Source organism: Cavia porcellus, unplaced genomic scaffold, assembly GCF_034190915.1.
Source record: "Cavia porcellus strain 051 isolate PalLab524CR breed Dunkin Hartley unplaced genomic scaffold, mCavPor4.1 scaffold_25, whole genome shotgun sequence".
Lineage (NCBI taxonomy): Eukaryota > Metazoa > Chordata > Mammalia > Rodentia > Caviidae > Cavia > Cavia porcellus.
This window is the reverse complement of record NW_026947508.1, coordinates 46,933,302-46,958,208: the sequence shown is the minus strand read 5'-3', so window position 1 is coordinate 46,958,208 and position 24,907 is coordinate 46,933,302. Positions and strand designations below refer to the sequence as shown.

Sequence of the window (24,907 nt, the reverse complement as noted above, 5' to 3'; positions counted from 1 at the left end):
TACCTGGCTCTTAAACATTTTTCAATATTGGTATGAATAGGCCTATTTCATTCTTTTTAATGTTTACATTGCTTTCAAATGTACTCCTATTGAATATTTGTTTCTATGATAAGAATAGCAGCAATGAAAACCTGCAGAAATTTATTTGAGAATTTCTGTAGTTTACATTCTTGGAAGTTGAATTTTTAGATAAAAAAGTAAGCACATATTAAATGTTAATAAATGTTAGCTAATTGCTCTCCAAAGAGTAGGTATTATACAGTCCTATCAATTGTCTGGCAATGCCAGTTTTCCAGCAGGCTTTCAAACATAGGATGCCAAAATCTGTGTTTACCCAATAGATGAAAACATTACACTGTTTTCATTGGCTTTTCTTTCATCATTAGGAGGCACATCTTTTTGTTGTTTTTCTAGAGATGAACCCAGAGTTTTACAAATGCTCAGCAAGTGCTTTATCATTGAAATACATCCCCATCCCAGGAGGAGCAAGCTTTTTTTTGTTGTTGTTCTTGTTTTTGGAGATAGGGTAGCCAAGCTATGTAGACCCATCTGGCCTCAGACTAGCTGTGTAGCCCAGTTTGGCCTCAAACTCTTATCCTCCTGCCTTGGTCTCCCAAATTCTGGGATTTCAGGCCTATGTACTATACCCGGCCACAAGGAATTTATCATGTGTTTATTAATTAGTGCTTTTTCTTTTCTAAGAAGGTTTCAGGTTCTTTTTGAAATATTCTGTTTTCAGCATTGTATTTTTAAAGCCCTAGTCATTTTAAAGCACCCAGGGAATGTTTGATGAATGATTGAAGAATAAATACAATAATATATCGAGAGTACTAAATTCATAGTGATCAAGAAGTATTAGTTTAATCTAAGGCTGGAGTTAAGAAGCAAGTTTTAGAATGCTCTCAAATTCCTTCCTTCAGAAACTGGGATTGTTATTGTGAGTTTTAGGAGTACAAAAGTCAGGGCTTCTTCCTGTCTTCTCATTGTGTGATTTCCCAGGGATAATCACATACTTTCTCTCATCGCAATTTCCCTGCAGCAATTGAATCAGTGTCTGCAAGCTGCTAATATAAAAGGGATATTAGGAGAAGAACCTGAAATTAATTTATAATAAGCATATATTTGATGTCTTTTAGTAATAAAAATAATTAAGTATAAAAAGTAAATACAAATGTTTGTAAGAAGAGAGTGGGTCTGAGGATGTAGTTCAGTGGTAGAGTGTTTGCCTGGCATATATGAAGTCCTGTGTTTGATCCCCAGCAGCAAAGAATAGACTACAGATATAAGACTAGAACTAGAAAAAAAGAGGCTGTTTTCCACTTAATGATCCTAAATTTCTTTTAAAAATAAATGACTTTATACTTGGTCCAGTCTCTCTGTTATCTTTTCACCAGCTCTCTGTTGCCCTCTGTTGCTCAGATAGTCCCAATTCATTGTAACCCAACTGTAAATATCAAGGAAAAATACTATGTGTGTCAGGTTTTTTAAATTAAAGTTTTGTTGTTGTTTTGGTTTTTGTTTCTTTCTTTTTTACTTTTTTGGTCTTTTTGAGACAGGGTCTTATTATGCAGTTCAGGCTGGCTTGAGCTCAGGCTGGTTTTGAACTTTCAGCAAACCTCCTGCCTCAGCCTCCATGAGCCACTACGCCCACCTCCTAAATTAAGTTCGTTGGTACATTTTAGGTATACATAATGATCACATTCATCATAGGGAATTTGCACCTGTACATGATATAACTTGATTCTTTTTTCCCATTGCTTTATCCTGCTTTTCAACTCCTCTTTCGCTGTCTTTGGTTATCTATATCATCTTTATTTTACTTTATTCTTATTTTCTGAGGTTGTGGTGCCAGCCCAGGCCCTTGCAAATGCTAGGCAAGAGCTCTGCCCCTGAATTACACCCTCAGCCCACTATTCTATTTTTCACCCTGTGGTCCACACAAGAAATCACATTTGGTGGGAGATAGGCATGATGAGAAACATTCCTGAAACAAGAATTACTCTGAAACAGAGACTATGCTGAACATATTGTATACAGAAATTTTTAGTCCTATTGACAATGGATCTGCATTTACAGAGTAGCAAGCATTCCCACAAATATGGTTGGTTCAAGGTCAGGATTTAGTAAATATGGGACATGGATTCAGAACTCTCCTCCAAAGGCATGTGTTTCCTAATGCATTTGTTGTAGTCAGGGTTTGCAAGAAGAAGGAGGCAATACAGCACATATACTTCATAGTATCATTTTATAATGGTCACCCAAAGAGTCAAATACAAAAGAGTGCAGGAAATCTGTCCACATACAAAGACCCAAAGAATCCAGCTGAGAGTCTAGATCCCATGGCAACTTCTTGCATGAGTCCAGCTGAAGATTTAGAGCCCATGACAGTGCCTCCTGTGAGTCTAACTAGAGGCCCAGAGCCCATGACAAACTCTCATGTAAGTCTGTTTCACAGATCTATGCTGTACTCAGAGTAATTCCTGTTTCAGTCTTAGGGATGTGTTCTGAGGACTTTCCCTAAAGGTGATCAGAGATATGAGAAATCATGGGTAAATATGGTTTATCATGTTGGAATGTCAATTTACCTCAAGAAGTTGATGGAAAAGGCAATCTCATTATCTTGTGAAAGATTTATTCGGGAATTATTTGTGAATTCATAGAAAAAATAAAACTGGGAATTCAAAGACATGTCCCAGCTGCAATTAAATTCCTTCCCAAAAATGAAGTGACTAGAGGCACTGAAACCTTGGGAAACACTGTAATAGATGATGGGAAATCACAGATTGACCTCCACCAGGGTTTCTAGAAGAGGGTTGAATGGGATTCTGTTTTGGAGATCTTTCTGTTTCAGCTTTGCAAAACTGACGATTCTAAGCAGAAAAAGCAAAAATAAGCTGTCATTGGAGCTGTCTTTGGAGATCTTTCTGTTTCAGCTTTGCGAAACTGATGATTCTAAGCAGAAAAAATAAAAATAAGCAAAGTTTCTCTTCTGCATACTTTGACATATTGCTCTTCTACTTCATTCTTTTATTCAACAAATATTTATTGTATATCAACTCCCTCCTTACAGTGTGCTTAGGAAAACTAAACCTTTCTGTACTTGTTTCTTCATCTGTAGATACAGTACCTATATTGTCACAATGAATGTCACAGTGAAAATTAAATGTGTGTGTAAATTCTTAGAAACAGAGCCTGACGCCTGACACGGTGGCGCTCGCCTGTAATCCTAGCACTCGGAAAGCGGAGGCAGGAGGATCCTTGCAAGTTTGAGATCAGCCTGGCATACAAAGTGAGCTCAAAGGGGCTGGGCATTTAGCTCAGCGGCATAAGCACCTGCCTTGCAAGCAGGCGGTCGTGAGTTCGATCCGCGGTACCGATAAAAAAGAAAAAGACCAAAAAAGAAAAAAAAAAAAAAGTGAGCTCAAGGCTAGCCTGAACTGCACAGCAGGACCTTGTATCAAAAAGACGGAATAAAAGAAGAAAGAAACAAACAAAGAAAAAGAAATACAGCCTTAAACAAAAGTTTAGCACTGTTGAACAGACTATTATAATAATACCATAATGTTATTACTATAATCTCTTCTGCTGCTATGACCCAGCCATTATCAACCATGGTCACTCGTGGTGGCAATGATGAGTCCCAAAGAAATATAGAGGTAAGCCAGGCTTTCCACTACACTTGTATAGACGTGCGATTACCGGTTTACAGCTACACGTGACACACAGAAAGCACTCAAAATGCTCGGTAAGCCGGGAGTTTAGCTTAGCGGCACAAACGCCTGCCTGGCAAGCGCAAGGTAGGAGTTTGATTCCCGGTACAAAAAAAAAGAAAAAAAAAAAAGCGTGTTTAAGTACAAATATTTAAATATTTCAGTCACTTCAAGTTCTTTACAGGTAGGAATCACAGTTCTATTTCTCAGACTCCCAGACCAAACACCCGGTTAAATACACAGCGCTTAGGGCTTATGAATTAATGGATGGATCTGTGGATAAATGGGTAAATGACTGCGGCAGAAAGTCATTAAAGCTACAAAGCCCGCCCCAACAAGGTACGCACGAAGACCTGCTCCAGTTTCAGGAATGAGGCATCCTATAGGAAAAGCGCGCACCAATGCCTTTAACTGCGCGAGGGCTGATGGGAAGCCCGGGCTCGCAGGGCATGGAAGGCGCGGAACTCATCTCCCCGCCCATTCCCCCTCCCTCGGCCCCGGCCAGGGCCCCGCCCCTTCGGGTCACGTGACTGCGGGGCGTGCTGGGTAAAGTGCATTCTGCTAGCTCCGGCAATGGCAGGCTTGGTGGATTTCCAAGACGAGGAGCAGGTCAAGTCCTTTCTGGAGAATTTGGAAGTGGAGTGCAACTACCAGTGCTATCGCGAGAAGGACCCGGATGGTGAGCGTCGCTGGCAAAGGCTGGGGACACGTGTGTGTGGTTGTTAGGGACCTGAGGGGACCCGCGGCGGGTCCCGTGGCGAGCTGAGGACGCGGCGTGTAAGACTCACGTGTGGCGGGAGAGGAGTTGCCAGCCACGGAGTTACGCGGCGGCAGTGGGCTTCTGCGCCGCGGGGAGGAACGGGCCGACTAGTTAGTTTGGAGGATGGAGAGACCAGGACAAATCAGTGAGCGCACGAAATTCCCTGACCTCCGCCGGCTTACATCCTCAAGGTGAGGGAACGGGTCAGGGAACGGAAGGAAGTGAAACGTGTGTTAGCTGTTAGTGCGGTGGGGAAAAGAAGTAGGGGGAAAGTTATCAGGAGTCCAGGAGCACGATTGTAAATTGATCAGAGGGCACTGGAACAAAGCCTTGAAGAAGGTGAGAGAGTGAATCACGCGGACCTTCACTAGGCAGAGGTAGGTAGAGCTGGTCCAGTGTGGACGTTGAGTTGACTGAGTGTGTGGGTGGTGGGTGGCGTCCAGAGGGGGCAGCAACCAGTATCTTTGGGAGGTTTTCTTCCCTCTATTGTATTAATTATTTTTTTAAAGGGATAAAGTGGCACGGGCCCTACCTTCTCATAGCATTTAGGCTCTTTTCTACAGTATAACTTCATTGTATTTCTTCAAGCTAACCAGCTACACAGAGTGGCTCTGCAGAATGATGACTGAAAAAAAGCCCCAGATTGTTCGTAGAGAGCTAGTTTATGTCCTAATTATGGAAAATTTCAAATTGGAGTTACTGAGAAGCAGTGTGGTTGGGGGTAGTCTAGACGTAACAAGCACATGCTAAGTTAATGTGGTGAGAGAAGTACACTTTTGGAAGGTTAACGTGAGGATGTAGTCAGAATTAAGTTTTTCTTTCCTGTTTTGGGGAGAGTTGGTTCTGAGGATTGAACTCAGGGCTTCCCACACATTAGGCACGTGCTCCATCCCTCCCCCTAGAGTTAAGTTTGAAGAGGCCACCAGTTGTCAGTCTTTGGAGGTCAGGATGAGGAATTTAGACTTGATTCTTTAGGTTGCATTGTTTGAGCCTAAAGCTCATGGGTCATGCACTGGTGAGAATAAACGGAGAGGACAAAGATGGACATCTGAGGACTGGCTCCAGAAAATCAGAAAGAGACCTGAAAAGGGGCTGTGGTTACCATCATTCTTAAATTATTAGTTCCTTAGGAGTCAGTTTTCCATCTGGATAACCGAAATAGCAGGCTAATCTGTTCACTTGCTGGCACTTAAAATCTATTCTGTTATCATTTCCCAAATGTATCCCCACATACACTTAACTGCCTCCCTATTTATCCAATCATATACAAACATACATACCCTACCAACATTTTTAAAATGCAAATTGTATCTTGTCTTCCTTTTTCTCACCAGTGCTGGCTATTGAATCCTGGGCCTTGCACATGCTAGGCAAGTGCTCTTACCCTGAACTACAACCTCAGGTGGTTTTACTCTCTGGTGGTTTTACTGTTGCACTTGTGGTAAAATCCTATGTAGAGCTGGAGATGAGATTCAGTGGTGTAGCCCTTGCAGAATATGCATGCACAAGGCCCTGGGTTCAATCCCCAGTACTGCAAAAACAAAACAAAACACGAACACTTCCTGATAATATGCAAGGCCCTGTGATCTGGTACTTGCCTCCCTCTCATTTCTTATCTCACTCCTCAGTCATGTTATATGTTATTCATGCCAGGCTTATTTCCTTTATGTTTCCTTGTGCCAGGACTTTCTGCCTCTTGCCATTTTATTGTCTTGGTGAGGCCCTTTTTGATTGACCTGTTTGTATTACTCATTCTCTGCAACGTAAATAATAAATTCATCATCCAGTTTTTCTTTAATCATATATTTATTGTTTGAATATGTTGGTTCACTTATTTACTTACCATACTTACTCCCCTAAAATGTAAATTTTAGGAGGGCAAATGACCGTGTCCAGTATCTGTGTACATACGATCTATATGGTTGTTTATTTTTTTTTTAATTTTTTTTATTTTTTAATGGGTTTTCCGGCAAACACCAGAAAACCTACTAGACAAATTCTAAAAGAGCTGTAACACTTTTTATATATGGTTGTTTAAATATTTGTTGAGTGAAAATGAGTAAGAACCTATGTATGTTATTGTTGGGGATAAAGAGAGAGAGAGGTAAGAGATGTTAAAGAGGGAAGCTTGTTGGAATTCAGAGATCACCAAGGCGTGGGAAGGGGGAGTTTGTTTTTCAGCTCATTTGGTAACTACTATTTCTATTCCTCTTTGGGCTTTTAAGTTCCCAGCGTGGTCAAGGAATAAGATACAGTTACCCCTACGTGACTTCCTGCTATAAGATTTAGCCTTTGAGCTCTTTTGGTTTTTTAATGTTTTTTACTGCTGCACTTTATGAAAAGGCCCAAACGTCATGAGAAGTCCAAAGCTGGAAACACAGCAGTCATGGAAATCAGTAGGCGTTTGGTCCAGACCTATAGGGAACAGAAGGGTTGGTGGGTGGTGAGCCGGGGAAGGAAGGGGTGAAGGTCTCCTCAGGCCACGCAGTGCTCAGTCCCTGAGGGAGAGGAGGCCACTTGTAGGAATCGCTCAGATCACTTCTGTTCGTTGTAAGAAGGGCTGCTTGCCACGCTTAAGGAAAACTGGAACTGGTCCTAAAGGCTCAGTCTGACCCACTCATCCACCTCCACCACATGGCAGAGGAGCAGCTCCGGATGTGAGCCGTTCTTGCTTTTTCTGCTCGCAGGTTGCTATCGGCTGGTGGACTATCTGGAAGGAATCCAGAAGAATTTTGATGAAGCTGCGAAAGTGCTGAAGTTCAACTGCGAAGACAACCAGCACAGTGACAGCTGCTACAAACTGGGGGCCTATCATGTAACTGGAAAAGGTATAAGAGGCCCGTTCTGCACAGGCGTGGCTGACACCAGTGCTGGCGTCACATCCGAGCCGGAAACACAACCCTCGGACTACAGTCACCATGCCGTACCTCAGCTGTCCAGATTTTATTGCTCTGTCCAATTGCACCGTTGTCCCTTTGACCAGCATCTTCCCATTTCCTACTTCTTAGACCCCGGCAACCACCACTGTACTCTCTACTTCTATGAGTTTGGCATTTTTTAGGTTGCTGTAAGTGAGATCATGCATTGCCTTTCTGTGCCTGGCTTACGTGAGGCAGTATAATGGCCTTTCATAAAGACATTTCATCTGTATTGTCACAAATGATAGAATTTTCTTTTTTAAGGTTTAATAGTATTCCATGGTGTATCTGTGTTTTATGCATTCATCCATTGGTACACACTCAGGTTGATTCCATATTTCAGCAGTTGTGGATTCTGCTGCAGTGAACATAGGAGTGAAGATACCTGCTTGAGGTACTGATTTCATTTCCTTTGGATGCTACCCAGAATTGGATTGCTCGATTATAAAACAATTCACTTTTTAAGTTTTTGAGCAATTGCCATATAATTTTCCATGATGTCTATACCAGTTTATGTGCTTAGCAACAGTGTAGAGGGATTCCCAGTTCTCTACATCCTTACCAATACTCGTTATCTTTTGTCGTTTTGATAATGCCCACTTTAACATGTGTGAGGTGGTATCTCATTGTAGTTTTGATTGGTAACATGGAACATTTGTCATAGATCTGTTGGCCAGTTGTGTGTTGTCTTTTGAGAAATGTCTTATTAGGTTTCTTTTACTCATTTATTTGAGTTTATTGTTTTTTGGGGTTTTTTTGGTGGTACTGGAAATTGAAAGCAGGGACCACTGGGCTACATCTCAATTCTCTTTGTGAAATTTTATCTTGAGACAGAGTCTTACTAAATTGTTTAAGCTGTTTAAACATTTGATCCTCCTGCGTCAGCTTCCTGAGTAGATGGGGTTACTTGCACCACCATGCCCAGCTAGTGGGTTATTTTAAAAAATTTTTATTAGTACATGTTTGTAGTACATCATGATTACCCTCATTGTGGCATATTGGTGTATGTACATAACACATCTTAATTCTCTTGTTACCCTTTCTCCTCTGTCCCTCCCAGTGATTGTGGTGGTGGTGTTTTTGGCCAGCATGAAATTTATTTATTTTAAGTCTTTATCAAATTAATTATAAACAGATTAGCAGCCAGCCTAACAAGCTAAAAAATGAATATAAAATACATAAAATAATTTATATTAGATCAAGGTACACTTTTAGATACTTTGGCCATGCTAGATTACGATAACTTTTTCTTTTTTTCCCCTATTGTCCTTAATTTTGTATTTTATTTATATATTTGGTTTCTTACATGAGAGAAACCATGTGGAGCCAGGGATTTGCCAAGTGCAAAGTCTTGAGTTCAATCCCAGGTACCAAAAAAAAAATGAGACCTCACACTATTTCAGCTTGTGTATCTATTTCACTCAGCATTTTGATCTCAAAGTGCACCCATTTTTAAGTTTATCTCTTTTTTTTTGGTATCTTAGTCACTTTCTTGTTACTAGGATACAATACCTAATACCCATGACTTGAAGAGAAGTTCAATTCTTTCTTTCTTTCTTTCTTTCTTTCTTTCTTTCTTTCTTTCTTTCTTTCTTTCTTTTTTTCTTTCTTTCTTTCTTTCTTTCTTTCTTTCAACTCTCCCTGAAGTTCAGGCTGGTCTTGAACTCACTATGTTCAGGCTGACCTGAAATTTACAGCACTTCTCCTGCCTCAGCCTCCCAAGTCTGGAATTACAGATGTACACCTTCATACCCAGCAAATTTATCCTTCTTTATGGCAGAGTAGTATTCTACTGTATAGAAATACTGCAATTTTTAATGAATTTGTCTGTTAATAGGCATATAGGCTGCTTCCAAGATTTAGCTATTATGAATGCTGCTATAAACAGATATACATGTATCACTGTAGTATGATGTCTTTAATTATTTCAGGAAGATGCCTAGAAGCTAGGTCAAATTGAATTTCTAGTGTAAGTGTTTTTGAGGAATCCCCATACTGGTTTCCATAGTGGTTTTACTAGTTTACAGTCCCACCAATAACAAAGGCTCCTTTTTTGCCTGCAGTCTCTTTAGCATTTATTGTTTGATTTCTTGAAGATAGGCATTCTTTCTGCAGTGGGATGAAATCTCAATGTTTTAATTTGCATTTCTCAGCTGGCCTGGGTGTTGAGCATTTTATTCCTATATTTATTGGCCATTTGTGCTTCTTTATATAAGAAGTATCTGTTCACTTCGAATGCCCATCTTTTCTTTTCCTTTTTTTTTTTTTTTTGCTTGTTTTTTTGAGACAGGATATCACTATGTAGCTCAGTCTACCCTTGAACTCTGTAGCCCAGGCTACATGGCAAACTCATGGCAATCCTCCTTCCTCAGCCTCCTGAGTGCTGACATTAAACAGCGTGTACTGCCACGCCCAGCCATCCTTTTGGTTTTTAATCTGTGTAATTAAATGTGTTTCTTGTGTACTACATATTGTTGAGTTTTGTTTCATTATCTGTTCTGCGAGTGTGTATCTTTTAATTGACAAACTGAGACGATTTACATTGAGAATTATTACTGAAAGGTATTGACTTATTCCTAAGGTCACAATTATTTTCCTGATGCTGTTTTTTCTTCTTTTTTTTTCCTTTTGTTTTAGTTGCTTATCCCACCCAATGTATTCATGCTATGACTTTTTGGCATTATTGGCTTCATTGTCTCTTTCTAGGACATTTTTTGTAATTTTTGTAATACTGATCTGGTTATCTTGAATTTCTTAAGGTACTTCTTGTCCTGGAAATACCTTATTTCTCTATCAATTTTGAATGAAAGTTTTGCAGAATACATAAGTTAGAATTGGAAGTTGTCTTTTAGGGCTTGAAAACATTTCACTTCAAGCTCTCCTGGCCTTTTAACTCATTCAAAAGGGGTCATAATTTGTATGTTACACTGCCAGACAACTCTGATTAATCTATTGTCCTGCTGGCTTGAATTGATTGCCTGCTGGTAATACATGCCTTACTACCTGGAAAATGAGTACCACTGTGACCACAAAAAAGCCCAAATCATACAGTGTTTTATGTATCTTGTACAAATTAGCCACTTTTATGTATAAAATGTTTTAAAGAAATTCAGGAATATGACTCTTCATTTAATGAAGTAAACTTGATGATTAATAATTTTTAATTGGCATGGATAATAGTATTTATATTTGGTGGTAATTATTTGAATTCAAGCAATTAACTAGATTTGGTTCATTTATAGACTTTTCATTAACTTTACTAGTAAAAAGACCAGTAAAGTGATTAGATCCATTTGTACCACTAGAGGTTCAAGCCACCATGGGACAGTCATGCAGGTACCACTCACTAGTGGTTCAAGCCAGTGGGAATTTATTAAGGTTTGTGTTGAGAGGTCTGCTATAACTTTTATGGGTTTACCTTTATAAGTGATTCGTTGCTTTTCTCTGATAGTATAAAGATTTTGTCCTTGTGATGGATATCTGGTACTTTGAGTATAATGTGGCACAGAGAGGTTGTCTTTTGGTTGTAGCTATTTAAGGTTTTATATGCCTCACTTATTTTGTTTTGTTTTGTTTTGAGACAGGATTTAACTATGCAGTTCAGGCTGGCCTTGAACTCACAGCCATCCTCCTGTCTCAGCCTCTCAAGTGCTGGTGTGCAGGTGTGTACCACCATGCTCAGCATATATATGTTTATTTTTTCCCTGTATTTTGGGAGTTTTCTGTCATTTCTGTGAGTAGGTTTTTAACACCATTTGTATTGTCTTCTGATTTTTCTCCTACTCCGTTTACACTTAGGCTTTTGTTTTGTTTTCTTTTGTTTTTTTGCTTTTTTTGAGACAGAGTCTCACTATGTAGTGCAGGCTGGCCTTGAATTTGGCCTGTGTAGCCCAAGTGGGCCTCAAACTCACAAGATCCTTCTGCCTCAGCCTCCTGAGAGCTGGGATTACCAGCACATGCCTGGCTTAAATTTGTTTTTGTGTCATCTAGCAGCTAGCTGTTGGATGAGTTTTTCATGCTGTCTTGCTAGTTTTGTTTTGTTTTTTAGTTTTTTGAGACAAGGTCTCAATATGTAGTTCAGACTAGCTATAAACTCCCTTTGTAGCCCAGGCTGACCTCGAGCCTACAGTGATCCTGCCTCAGCTTCTCAAGAACTGGGATTATAGGTGTGTGCCACCATGCTGGCTCTTTCTTATCTCTGAGTAGTTTTTCAGGTGTTTTTGTGCAGTTTTTTAAATTGTCTGAGTAGTTGCTTTTTGAAGGCATCATTATCTTCTAGTTCTGAAATTCTGTCCTGACATTACTGGTTCCTTCTGCTGCCCATACTTTTTATATAATTTTCAGTCTCTTGGATTTCTTTTGTTTTTTTAGGTAGGGTCTTACTCTGTAATTTAGGCTAGCCTTCAACTTGACCTTACAGCTCAGGCTGATCTCAAATTCTTGATGCTTCCCCTGTCTCAGCCTCCTGAGTGTTGGGATTACAGATTTGTGTCACCATATCTAGCTCTGGATTTCTTTTCTTTCTGTTTCTGTCTCTCTCTCTCTCTCCTTATTATTTGTCTTTTTGAGACAGAGTTTCACTTGTATTTCAGGCTGACCTTGAACTTCACTTTGTCTCCCAGGCTGGCCTCAAACTCAGTGATCCTCTTGGCTCAGCCTCCTGAGTGCTGGGATTACAGGCTGAACCATCACATGTGGCTGTGGCTCTGGGTTTCTGATTGAAACTCTTACATTGAGTCTTAATTGTTTGTTAAACTGGTCATTCATGTTTTATCCAGTTTTGTTTAGCACAGCTAGCTTTACATTAGTATCTTCTGCAAAGCCCCTGGATTATTTACTTATTGCTTCTGTTTTAATTGTTTGTTTGTAGCTGGGACAAAATAGTTGAGGACCCACAAGTTAAAGGAGCAAAGGTTTATGCTCACAGTCTGTAGAAGTCTCAGGCTCACTCCGAGGCAGGGGGCATGACAGGTATGGCAGAGGAGAACAGTTCATAGCATGGCAGGCAGGGGGCAGTAAGCAGCAGTGAGTCTGCCTTTTCCTTCTGTCTCACCCAGGGCATAAGCCTTTTTATGGTTCCACCCACGCCCAGATTGAATGAAAGAAGAAAGGGAGAAAAAAACTATTTAGGGAGTTACTGGGTCCTGATCAAGATCCCTAATCTTCCAAATGAGTGTACAGTGAAGGTTAAATAAAAAGAGACAAATTGTATGATTTTTTTTTAGGGCTCCAAGAGGGTTAAAACCGTTTATTTGAGCTCTAGACTCCGAGGGCTATGAGAGAGTTCTCTGGATTAGCCCACTTTTATTAGGACCAAAGACAAACGGTGGAGAAACTGAGGAAAGCATAGGAAATAAGCAGGACCTTGCGAGTCGCTTCAAAGACTTCTCCAAGTAGTAAATTAAGCCAATTTAGGAGAACCATTTATCTCCAAGATGACATTTATGGTAGCATTGAGACTGCAGGAGTGAGATGCCTGCAGCTGCAGTCTCCATATACTTAATTTAGTGTTGGAGCCAAGGTGTCTTCAGCTGTGGTCTTATCTTGCCCTTTGAGGTATCTCTGGCCTCACAGGCCACTACAGGCCTCAGCCAGGACCAGTGATTCATGGAGGTTCACTTACTGTGAATCAGCTCCCATTGCCAGGCAACATAGATAAACATAGAAATCCAATTAGTAAAATTTAAATCTTGCTCAAAGCCTCTTAGTAGTGTGGTGTTCTCCAACAGGGAGTAAACGAAAGAAAAGTTAAAAAGCAAAGAGAAGAAAAAATAAAAGAAGAAAAAAGAGATAAGCAAGGGAAAAGGACAAAGGAAAACTCCCCAAACTGCTGAAGATGAAAGGAGGAAAGAAAAGAAAGAAAGAAAACAGAAAAGAAATGTCTCTGTGATTTGGAATGTGTGATTTTCTTCCAAGATCAACAATTTGGGGACAGTGTCCAGGTTAAGACATGTCCCTGCTCATGCTGGTAGGTAAGGAAGGTAGTCAGACCCAGATCTGCTCTGGACTGGGCACTGCCGGCCAGAAGGGTTAGTGTAAAAGTGCTGTGCTGGGCTGCAACTTTGCAACCCAGGGCACCCTAGACTGAGCCTGGCCACCACCATACGGTGCAGTCTGAGTGCTCTAGGCCCTCAAAGAGTCTCTTTCTAGCCTTCTTCCGACCATGACTGTCCCATGACTGTCCCATGACTGTCTCTCACCCGTCACTATGGGAATGTAATACTGGGAGCCCTGGAGTAAAACTCCCACCGCTGCTCTGAGTCCCCGGTTCAGCCCCCGCTTCCTCAGAGTGGTGTCTACACAAGCACTTTCTCTAGGGGTATGTCAGGGGCTTGCACTGGAATCACTCAGCAGTTGTTGCCTGTCGAACTCTGTGGGAGTAGAATTTCATACTCTCCCTGGAGATCGCAGCATCTTCTGCTCTGTTCCACTGCCACATTTCTGCCTGAGGCCTTTTGGAGTCCCCAGCTTTCAGTTTGTCTCCCTAGATTCTGTCCTTTCCCAGGAGCCAGGGAGAAAGTGCAGAGTGTCTCTTCTCCATGTTGTGTCCCATCTCTTCAGTTTCTCTGGAGGGTTAAAGCTTCCTCCTGCCAGATCCTTTCTGGGTCCCAAGTTCTACTTCTCTGTCTTTCTTCTCCAGGTTTCTAGTTTGCAGTGTGCTGATTCTGAATCTCAGAGAGACTGAGTTGTCACTTGCCACTCCACGTGTTCCTGGAAGTCTCCTAACTGGGTTACTTTCCTGCCTTTGAGTTCCTCATATACTTTGGATATTAAACCCTTATCAGATGTATGATTTGCTAATACTTTTTTCCATTCTGTCTTGTCACTCTTACTGTTTACTGTGTAGGTGCTTTTTGGTTTGAATATTCACTCCAAAACTCATGTTGAAAGTTAATTGCTATTATGATAGTGTTGAGAGAAGGGAGCTTTATGAGCTTATTAGGAAGGTTTTGTCTCCATGGATGGATTAATCTGATCGTGTGGGAGTGGGTTAGTCATTGAAGGGCGAGCTTGTTACATTAGGCTCCACTTACCCTCTGCTTGCACCTCCTCTCTGTCTCACATCTGCTTGTCCATCTGCTGTGTCATGATGCAGCGTGGGGGACCTTACCAGATGATGGCTCCGTGCTCTTGAACTTTTACCCTCCAGAACCATGAGCCAAACAAACTTCATTTACCCAGGGTAGTAAATGTAGCTTATTGGTAGAGCACTTAAGTAACATGCACAAGGCCCAGCACCAAAAGAAAAAAAAAATCTATCCAGTCTGTGGTATCCCTTTATAGCAGCAGAAAGTAGACTTGGAACGTCTGTCTGTCTTAGCTTTTGTTTCCTTTGTTTTTAGGGTGACATCTAAAAAACCACTGCCCAGACCAATGTTAGAATCTTCTTCAGTGTTTTTTTCTAGTAGTTCTATAAGTTTAGATCTTAATTTATTTTGAGTTTATTTTTGTATATGGTGTGAGATTTCATTTCTTTTCATGTAGATAGTGCAGTTTTCCTAATAGTATATATTAAAGAGACTATTTTCCTTACTATGTACTCATGGTGCCTTGTCAAAGATCAATTGGTCGTAAATGCATGGATTTATTTCTGGGCTTTATACTGGTTTATACTGTGTCTTTTTGCTATTTTCATTACTAAGCTTTGTGGTATATTTTGAAAACTGGTAGGGCAATGCTTCTTCTGGTCTTTTTGCTCAATATTGATGTGGCTTTGGGGGCTTTTTCTCGCTCCTAATGTATCATGGACTAATCAGGCCCACAACCTCCCAAACAAATGGACAGTGAAAGCTTATATAAAAGAGACAAGTGTAGGGGCTGGGGATTTAGCTCAGCGGCATAAGCACCTGCCTTGCAAGCAGGCGGTCATGAGTTCGATCCCTGGTACCGATAAAAATGAAAAAGACAAAAAAAAAAAAAAGAGAGACAAGTGTGATTTTAGGATCAAAACCAATAGGATCAAAACCCTCTAGCAGAATTCAAGATTCTCTGGCTTAGAGAACTTCTCTGGGCAGCCCATATCCATTTGGTTTTCAAACAAGGGAAGGGCTTACAAGTGGAAAACAGGAGAAAGTGAGCAGGACCTTGGAGTCAGCTCAGTGACTGCTCAGTAATAACTTATATTACTTTAGGAGAACTGTCTTATCTCCAGGTCTCCTGTCTTCACGGCAGGAGTGAATTGCCTGCAGCAGCAGTCTTTCTCTAGTTAATTTGGGTAGGAGTCTGGGCGTCCTCAATTGTGGCCTTGTCTTTTCAGGCCCACTACAGCCATGTAGAGGTTCACTTACCATGAATCTACTGCCCATCTCCAGAAAGGGACTCTAGGTCTTTGACAGGCTCACAAATAAACGTAGAAAGCCAATTGGTTACTTGTAAATCCTGCTTTATCGTGGTCTCCATAAATTTAGGAATTTAAGATCGTTCTTTCTATATCATGGAAAATGGGGCCGGAGATACAGATCAGCAATGCAGTGCCTGCCTGGCAAGTACAAGAGCCTGAGTTTGATTCCTGGTGCCAACAAACAAACAAATGTACATATATGTATGTGTATGTAAAAAACAAAGCTGGGATGTGGTGTAAAGCATATGCTTAGCATGTAGGAGGCCCTGTGTTCAGTCCCCTGCAGTGCAAACAAAATATGCTGTGGAAAAAGCCATTGGAATTTTGATAAAGGTTATTTGAATCTCTGATAGTGTGGACTTTTTAACAATATTCTAGTCTGTGAAGCTTTTGTTTTTATCTGAATTGTCTTCAGTTTCCTGTATCGGTGTTAAATGATTTTCAGTGTACAGATCTTTCATCTTCTTGGATAAACTTATTTGTAAAGTTGTTATATATGTATTCATATTTTTATTTTATATATTATATATATTTTATATTTTTTGGATATTGGGAATTAACTGTACCACTGAGCTATGCTGCAGCCTCTTATGTTTTACTTTTTAGAACCTATTGTGAGATTATTTTCTTTGGGTTTTTTGTTTTTATTTTGGTTTTTTTTTTTTTTTAAGATGGAGCCTTGCTGGTCTTAAACTTGTGGACTCAAGGCATCCTCCTGCCTCACCCTTCCAAGTAACTGGGGCTATAGGTAATTTTTTATTTTTTTTGTCTTTTTGAGACAGGGTTTTGCTATGCAGTTCAGGCTGGCCTTGAGCTCACTTTGTAGCCCAAGCTGGTTTCAAACTCACAAAGATTTTCTTGCCTCAGCCTCCCAAATGCTGGGATTACAGGCGTGCACCACCACACCTAGCTCAGGTGATTTATTTTCTTGATTATTCAGATAGTGCACATTAGTATGTGTCACTGATTTTCATAATTTAATCAGTCTTTTCTTGATATTTCTTTCTTCTGACTTTCAGCTTGATTTTTTTTCTGATTTCTTGAGGTGGAAAGTTTTTTTTAACATAGATATTTATTGCCATAGACTCCCTCTTAGAATTGCTTAATTACCATATGATTTTCTCCTTATCAATAATAGCTATTTAGAAATATTTTTAATGGATTAAATAAGAATTACCCCACTGGAAATAACGTACTTAACTAAGCTGCTGGGCCAGAGGGTACTGCTCAGTAGTAGCAGGGAAGCACTGCTAGGGCGCTTCCCCACCACCATCACCACTACCATGAAACTAAGCTAATACTGGTGGTACACAGGTTTTTTTAAAAAAAAATGTATATAATATAATATGCATTACTCATAAATTACAAATTAATACAAGGGCAAATATCTTTGCCAGATTAACTTTTATTTGCATTCCAGTTAATTTTCTTCAGAAAGAATATGAGGAGGACAATTATTAAGTCAAAGAAACACCACACTGCGCTGGCAAAGAAACTGAAACATTTGACTTTAAAGGCAAAGATCTAACTCTATACAGTATTGTTTCAATATAAAGGTTGCTGGGGCTAGGTGTGTAGCTTTGTGGTAGAGCCCTTGCCTAGCATGGGTGAGGCCCTGGATTTAATTTCTAGCACTACAGAAAAATAAGTAGGTGGCAGGAGTACATTCTCAAAATCGAGAAAACTCAGAGGACATAGAATATATGAACCTTTTAGAAAAACTTACTGACAACCAGGAAAGAAGAGAATTAGAAATAATTCAGGAATGGAGAAGCTCTTAGGCAAGGGCCAGCAATGAACAGAATCTATTTAGAATAAATGATGGCAGGGCTGGGGGATTTAGCTCAGCGGCATAAGTGCCTGTGTTGCAAGCATGCAGTTGTGAGTTGGATCCCTGGTACCGATTAAAAAAAAAAATAAATAAATGATGGGCCAGTTAATTAATACACTGTAAATAATAAGAGATGTTTACATCATAAAAACAAATTTTGAGGCTTGGGATGTAGCTCAGAAGTAGAGTGCTTCCCTGACTTGTGCACAGTGTTGGGTTTGATGATGACAGTACTACAAAAATAAACCAAAAAACTGTAACTGATAGAATTTTTTTTTAACTGATAGAATTTTTGGCACGGAAAGGAACCATTTGATAGAATTTTCGGAGGGCTAAAAAGATAAGTATGAAATAAAAGTGCCTTTATTTTAAGAATGTGGAGACTGCATGACCTCCGGGGTCTGGCATCTCCGTGACACGTGGTGTGGGGGCATACGTGTAGCTTAGGTTTGGGGTGGTGCCTAAGGGGCATTAGTGATCACAGGTAGCCCATTGGTATTCATTTTGCACCACAATAAATTGCCTAGGGGTGGGAAAGGTGACCTCCCAGGCTCCCACCTGCTAGTGTCTGGGGAAAAATCCTTTCAGAAAAAAAAAATTCCTTTCAGTAACACTTGCTACTTTTCAGGCTCTTTGTAAATACAGATTTAAGATTTTGACATATGAAGTAGATACTGTTATTCTTATTTTACAGATGAGAAATGAAGCTTATAGAGGTCAAGGTCACAAAGACAGTAAGTCCTGAAGTCAAGATGAGCTCAGGTTTTCTGGCTACAGAGCTCAGGCCTTATTAACCACTGTGCCAATTCACTGTGCCACTGAATTTATTGAAATAATCCACAAGCAGGAGGCAGCAAGTGAAAGTCTGAGGTGCTGGTGTCTACACTGCTTACAGTGGAAAGAGACACAGAAGCAATAGTTCTGTGTTGTTGGTTTTGTTGGGGTTTTTGGTACATGGGATTGAACTCATGACCTTGTGCTTGCCAGACAAGCACTTACATTGCTGAGCTAAATCCCCAGCCCCCCCCCCTTTTAAAAAAAGAATCTAATCTTTTTGTATGTTTTCTAATCTCTCTCTAATTCTAGACACTCATTTAGGAAATTTCTCTGAGAGGAAGAATACGAATTTAAAGGTGAACAATTTCCTTCATTTTACTTTAATCAAGTTTTCCTCAGATAAAATCAAGTAAAATCAAAGTTGTATTTTTTATTTAGAAAATAAGTAATAATAATGTATGTGGCCCAATTTATCAAAATATTTTTATTTGGCATCCACTTAGCCAGCCAGCATTTTATCTGCAAAATTGACTAGAATGGTATTGACTTAATGATAATGATGAATAATATTTACTAGGGTTTTTTTTTTAGAATAAATGATATATACATGGGGATTTGAAATTTTGTATGCAGAAACATAAAGTAATCCCTGTTACTGCTTCTGCTTAATTAAACAGCTTGTTAGCAGTTTCCCATTGGTGGGTTAATTCAGGGTCCTGAATGCGACCACTAAAGCCTGAGTGGTCTGGCCTGGCTGCCTCTCTAGCCTTCTCCTTACAGCAGCCCTTTTGCTCTTTTTTTATCCCTCTGGCTACAGACTGCCTCACCTCTTTTCTTTTGCCTCTTCGTTATACCTGAGCTCACTTCTTTAAGGAATTTTCCTTGAGCTTGCCTGCAAGCTCAGGCAGGGCCTTCATGCATTCTCATAGGACAAGGGCACTGCTCCATATATTTGTCACACCTAAAATTATATATTTTTTTGTATGCTGATTCAATATGTCTCACTAGACAGTAAGATCCACAAGAGCAGGATAGTGTCTTCCTCAGGACATACATAGCACCGTAGCTGGGCAATAACACATTCATCACACTGTCATCCCTCAGTCACTGGAAGATTGGTGCAGACACTAGAATCCTTGGTGGCTCCGATCCTTTATATAAAGATATTTCCATGAAGCCTTTGCACTTCTCATGTATACTATTAAATCATCTCTAGATTACTTTATAATACCTAATATAAATGATTATAATACCTAATGTAATATAAATGATACTATAAATAGTTGTTATACTATATATTGCTTTAGGAATAATGAGTAGGTAAAAATCTACCTACCAGAGGGCATAATTTTTTCTGAATATTTTTGGTCTGAGATTGGTTGAATCTCCAGATTGATTAAATCCTATATTTAAATGGATTGGTCCACCCTGTACTTCAATGAATGAACATGCAGTTGAGTGGTTGTAGAATGCCATGTCAATATCATTCGCAATTTTTACCACCTTGAACTCTTTGGGCTTCCTCACAAGATAGTAATTTAAAAGCGTTTACAGTTATAAATGCTGAAAGTTGCTCGGTATGCCAAGCCATCTCCCATTCATGATGCCTTAGCTTATAGGACGTGGACTTTATGCAGACTTCTCCCCGACTTTGTCCTGTTGTGGCTGGCTTGGGTTTACTGCTGCCTTTGTTCTCTGTCCTCACAGGTGGACTGACTCAAGACCTGAAAGCTGCTTTCCGCTGCTTCCTGATGGCCTGTGAGAAGCCTGGCAAGAAGTCTGCAGAAGCCTGTCACAATGTCGGTCTCCTGGCTCAGGATGGACAGGTCAATGAGGATGACCAGCCCGACCTGGGGAAGGCCCGGGACTACTACACAAGGGCGTGTGATGGTGGCTATGCTCCCAGCTGCTTTAACCTCAGTGCCATGTTCCTGCAGGGTGCTCCTGGCTTCCCAAAGGACATGGCCCTGGCTTGTCAGTACTCGATGAAAGCTTGTGACCTGGGCCATGTCTGGGCTTGTGCCAATGCCAGCCGCATGTACAAGCTGGGGGATGGTGTTGATAAGGATGAGGTGAAGGCTGAGGTGCTAAAAAATCGGGCCCGGCAGCTGCACAAAGAACAGCAGAAAAGTGTGCAGCCCTTAACATTTGGGTAATGCAACCCACCTCCCTCTGAGGCAGCAAACAGTTTAAGGCTGGCAACTCCTGTTTCTGAGGCCTAACACAGTCCTTGATCATTAATCTGCTGGAGTGGGAGAACTTGGGACTTGATTTCAGCAGCTCTCGTTATGTGGATCCATTTATCTGAGTGTCACTACTGAGGTGTGGCCTACAGTGTGTATTTCAGTTATCTAATTGAAATCCCTTATCTGATTGAAATCTGTGAAGGAAACCACATTTGTGGGCCTTAATGTTCAAACTCTCGCAGTTCTGTCAAAAGTAGCAGCCAAAAAAACCAAACCAAAACAAAACAAAACAAAAAAAAATGCAAAGTAGAAAACCATAGACATTTGGGTAGGATGGAAACAAATAGTTGGAAGTTGGAAAGATTAGCAGCCATGGGCCCTGAAGGAATCAGACATCATATTTATTATTGACAGTGTTTTAGCTTGGAAAAGCTTGAAAATCAGAAAGTATCTTGATTTACAAAATAGAGGCTTTAAGAAGCTCAGATCAGTTGAAAAGTCACAACTGCCACCCTCGGATTTACATAATCATTGGTGTGGGCTTTCTTTTTTCAATTTTCTTGTAAATTCCTGGAGATTGGGAGGGATGTGTAACATGAAGGTTAAAGGTTGTTATACATGAGGATTGCTGAAGAAGCTTCTAGAAGTTAAAAATTAACATCTCAGCCAGGTATAATGGCACACACCTGTAACCCTAGCACTTAGAGGCTGAGGCAGGAGGACTTCTGCAAGTCCGGGGCCAGCCTGAACTGTACAGTGATGCTTCATCTCAATGAATGAATGCAAAAAACAATTATCTCCAGGGCATTCACCTGGCCCAGCTGTCAGGCAGAAGAAACAGATTATTCCTAAACAACTCCAGCTAGAAATTTGTAAGCAGATTTTGTGACATTTTGTCCGTTGGAACTGAACCGGTTTTTTAAGCTGTTTCTATGAATAAACCATTTTTGATGGTTTATAATTTGTTTTATTAGTGTTGTCAAGAGTCTAGGTAGGGTAGAGTGCTCTTCACAATGGTTGTGTCTTTTTTTTTTTTTTTTTTTTTTTGGTACTGGGGATCAAACTCATGACCTCTCACTTGCCAGGCGTTATGCCTGCTGAGCTAAATCCCAGCCCAGAAGTGTCTTTTTTTTTTTTAAGGAATGTTTGCTTTTTCTGTTATCTCCCTAAGTTGTCACCAGAGGGCGAACTTGTCATTTTCCTGCTGATAACAGGACCATTAAATCTGTCACTACCTAGTTTTCAGATTTCAGTTTTGCAGTTGTCCTAGAAGGAAGTCCTGCCTTAAGGCTTGCAAGCTTAGCCATCCCCTTCTCAAGTTGGCAGAGAAGGAGTTTCCCAAGTAGGTGTCACTGGCTGGATTTCTAAACTTTCCAAATATACGACCCCGCTACAGCAGGCTCCCTATTCGCAGAAAAAGACTTTTCAGTATATGACAGAGACATGAGAGAAAGTGTTACAGAGTAAAAAGCATAAAGCAGCCTTTATTGAATAGGTTGCCAAAGGAACTCCCAGTTTAGGATTTTTATATTTGGGAGAAAAAAAGACTCCATTGCTAAAATTATCAGTATAAACAGGGCAAAAACATTCTTCAGTGGGGCATGAATATCTTATTCCTGGGCAAGAAAATCCCAGCAACCCAATGAGGCCTTTGTTTTGTTGAGCCCCGAAGCTGCTGTGGCCTCAGTTATCGGTGGTTATCAGCATGACCTTCACTGAATCCTTGTGACTCTTTGACTTGTCCTTTTCCTGGCTGCCTGTAACCGCCTTTGCCAGGACTCTGCTTGCTTAGCACATCCACAGGCCTGAATGTTTAGATTTCTGTTGGGAACCTCTTTTGAGGTTGGGAAATGCTATCCCAACCTTAGAAAAGAGAACCACAGCCCAGCTACACCTGTGGAGGTCGGAGGTCTTGCAGCTTATTATCCTACACCAGTTCTCCTAGCTGTCTGTGTGTTAGGACCTGCGCCTGCACCTTACTCTTAATTGGTGACCTCAGGTGACTTCAGCAGTGTGCTGGAAGTTGCGGTTTTCTTACAAAGTACAATTGTTATAAAATTTCCTTGTCTCCTTTCTCTCTCATGTCTTCTATCTTACCTGATAGTGAGGGTTTTAAGAGGTACCAACCTCATTCGTAAAATGTAAACTAGACTTTTGTTGCTTTAAACTCTAGGCCAGAAGGTGGTATCTGCAGCTATTTTGAAGATGACAAAGGCGTTGTGAGAACTAGCGTTGATTTCAAAAGATATTCTGGTTTATTTTTATTAACTTTATTATTTTATTTTTCTCTTTAAAATAAAAATTTAAAATAAAATGAACTATGGGCCAAAAAAGGTATGAAACAGTGCTTCCATTTACAAATCATGTGGGGATGTAAGTCAACCACAGCGAACTCTTGAAGCTTAACCATCAGAGAACAGCCTGACTTACAACTGGGCCAAAGACCTTAGTAGATACCTTACCGGAGAAGATATGCAAGTCGTAGAGCACTTGTCTAGCACGTAGCAGGCCTAGAATTCCCCCAGGATTGTACAAAAAGATAGAGGTGAGAAGCATATGAAAAGACACCGGATAAAGCATGCCATCAAGGAAATGGAAATTAAAACAAAATCGAGACTACTAAACATTTCCTAGAACTGTCAAAATCCAGAACCCTGAACAACATCAAATGCAGCCATCCTGTGGAGCAACAAGAGCTCTCTATTGCCAGTGGAAATGCAAGATGGTGCTGCCCCTGTGGAAGAAGGCAATTTAGTGTAGTTCTCAGAACTAAGCGGACTGTTAACAGCATGTTCCAGCTGTCTCCTGGGAGTTTACCCAAAGGAATGCAAAATGTCACACACAAACTAGACCATGAATATTTATAGCGGTTTTAGAATTGGCAAAACTTGGAAGCAACCAGGATGTCCTTGAGTAGATTAAAAGATAAACTGGTACATGCACACAATAAACTCTTCAGCACTAAAGTGAATTATCTATGAAAAGTCAAGAATGTTAACAAGCGAAGTAAGCCAGTCTGCAAAGGTGCCATTCTACAGGAATCCGACTGTGGGACACTGGTATCTATTCCTGAAAAGCAAAACTGGAGACAAAACTCCAGGGGTAGAGACCTGAGCACTTGCGTAGTATTCGTGAGTCCTAGTTTGATTCCCAGCGCCATAAAGGAGAAAGCACAGACACGGGTTAGGTGGGAGGAAAGGGTGACAATTCAGGGCACAGTTTTTAGGGTGAAGCTGCTCTCTGTAGTACTGTAATGGTGGGCATGTGTCATACGTTTGTGCAAACCTCTAAAATACGTAACACCAAGAAGGAGCCCTGATGTTCACTGACTCGGTGGGAAGGGTGTGTCAGTAAAGTTCACCAGTTTTAACAAATGTATTGATGAGGCCATTCTCATGGCGGGCAGGGTTCCATATATGGGAAATTTGCCTTCTGGTCAACTTAGTTGTGAACCTAAAACTGCTCTTAAAAAGTACAATAAATCACTTTTTAAAATTTCCAACGAGATACCACTTCACACCCATTAGGATAACTGCTATTAAAAAAAGATGGAGAGAAATTGGAATCCTGTGGATAGTTGTTGGGAAAATAAAATAGTGCAGCTGCTGTGGGAGATAATATGGTGGTTCCTCAAAAAATCAGAATTGCTGTATGATCCAGCATCTCCACTTCTAGGCATATACCTAAAGTAATTGAAGGCTGACATTCATGTTCATAGCAGCATTAAGATGAAGTAACCCAAATGACCACACTACATGAAAATATAGTTTGTATGTAGCGTATTTCTCAGTTATAAAAAGGAAAATATGATACATGCCACGACATGGAAGGGTCTCAAGGGTATTAAGCTAAGTGAAATAAGCAAGTCCCAAAAGGACATGCTTATAATGTGGTATCTAAACTTATGTATGAGTCCTGTGAACTCTAGAATAGTTTTCAGGGGCTGGCATGAGGGAGTTAAACATTTGTAAGATGAAAAATTCTGGAGATTACATGACATACTTAAGACTACTGAACTGGGCCTGTAAGAATGGTTGAGATGGTAAGTCCTAAGTATTTTTTACTGTAATAATTTTTAATTGTTTTTTAAAATTTAACATTTGAAGTTTTTAAAACTGTGTTCTTATGAAATGCAATTTTTTTTGTTGTAGTTTAATATGTTTGAGACAGGGTAAGCTGGCCTCAAAACTCAATCCTCCTGCCTCAGCCTTCCAAGTGCTGAGATTACAGGCATGTGCTTACTACACCAGCATGAAATGCAATTTGGAACATGGAAGATACCATTACCCATTACCCCTGGCTTACTTAAAGGCATTCTTTGTCACAATTGTGTTGTGTTGTGTTGTGCTGGGATTCAACCCAGGGGTGAGCTACCACTGAGATA

General features: G+C 40.4%; 1 protein-coding gene and 1 non-coding gene across 2 annotated transcripts; one reads left to right on the top strand and one right to left on the bottom strand.

Moving 5' to 3' along the window:
• Window positions 1-4,176: 4,176 nt before the first annotated feature.
• On the top strand, window positions 4,177-24,025 carry LOC100724994 (cytochrome c oxidase assembly factor 7). The gene is made up of 3 exons (XM_003463072.5): window positions 4,177-4,389; window positions 7,158-7,298; window positions 20,045-24,025. Exons 1-3 carry the CDS (start codon window positions 4,284-4,286, stop codon window positions 20,491-20,493), a joined length of 696 nt encoding a protein of 231 aa, XP_003463120.1. The 5' UTR covers window positions 4,177-4,283; the 3' UTR covers window positions 20,494-24,025.
• On the bottom strand, window positions 6,428-6,489 carry LOC111754891 (U7 small nuclear RNA). Its single transcript, XR_002789564.1, has one exon. It is a non-coding gene; the product is annotated as a U7 small nuclear RNA (small nuclear RNA).
• Window positions 24,026-24,907: the final 882 nt, after the last annotated feature.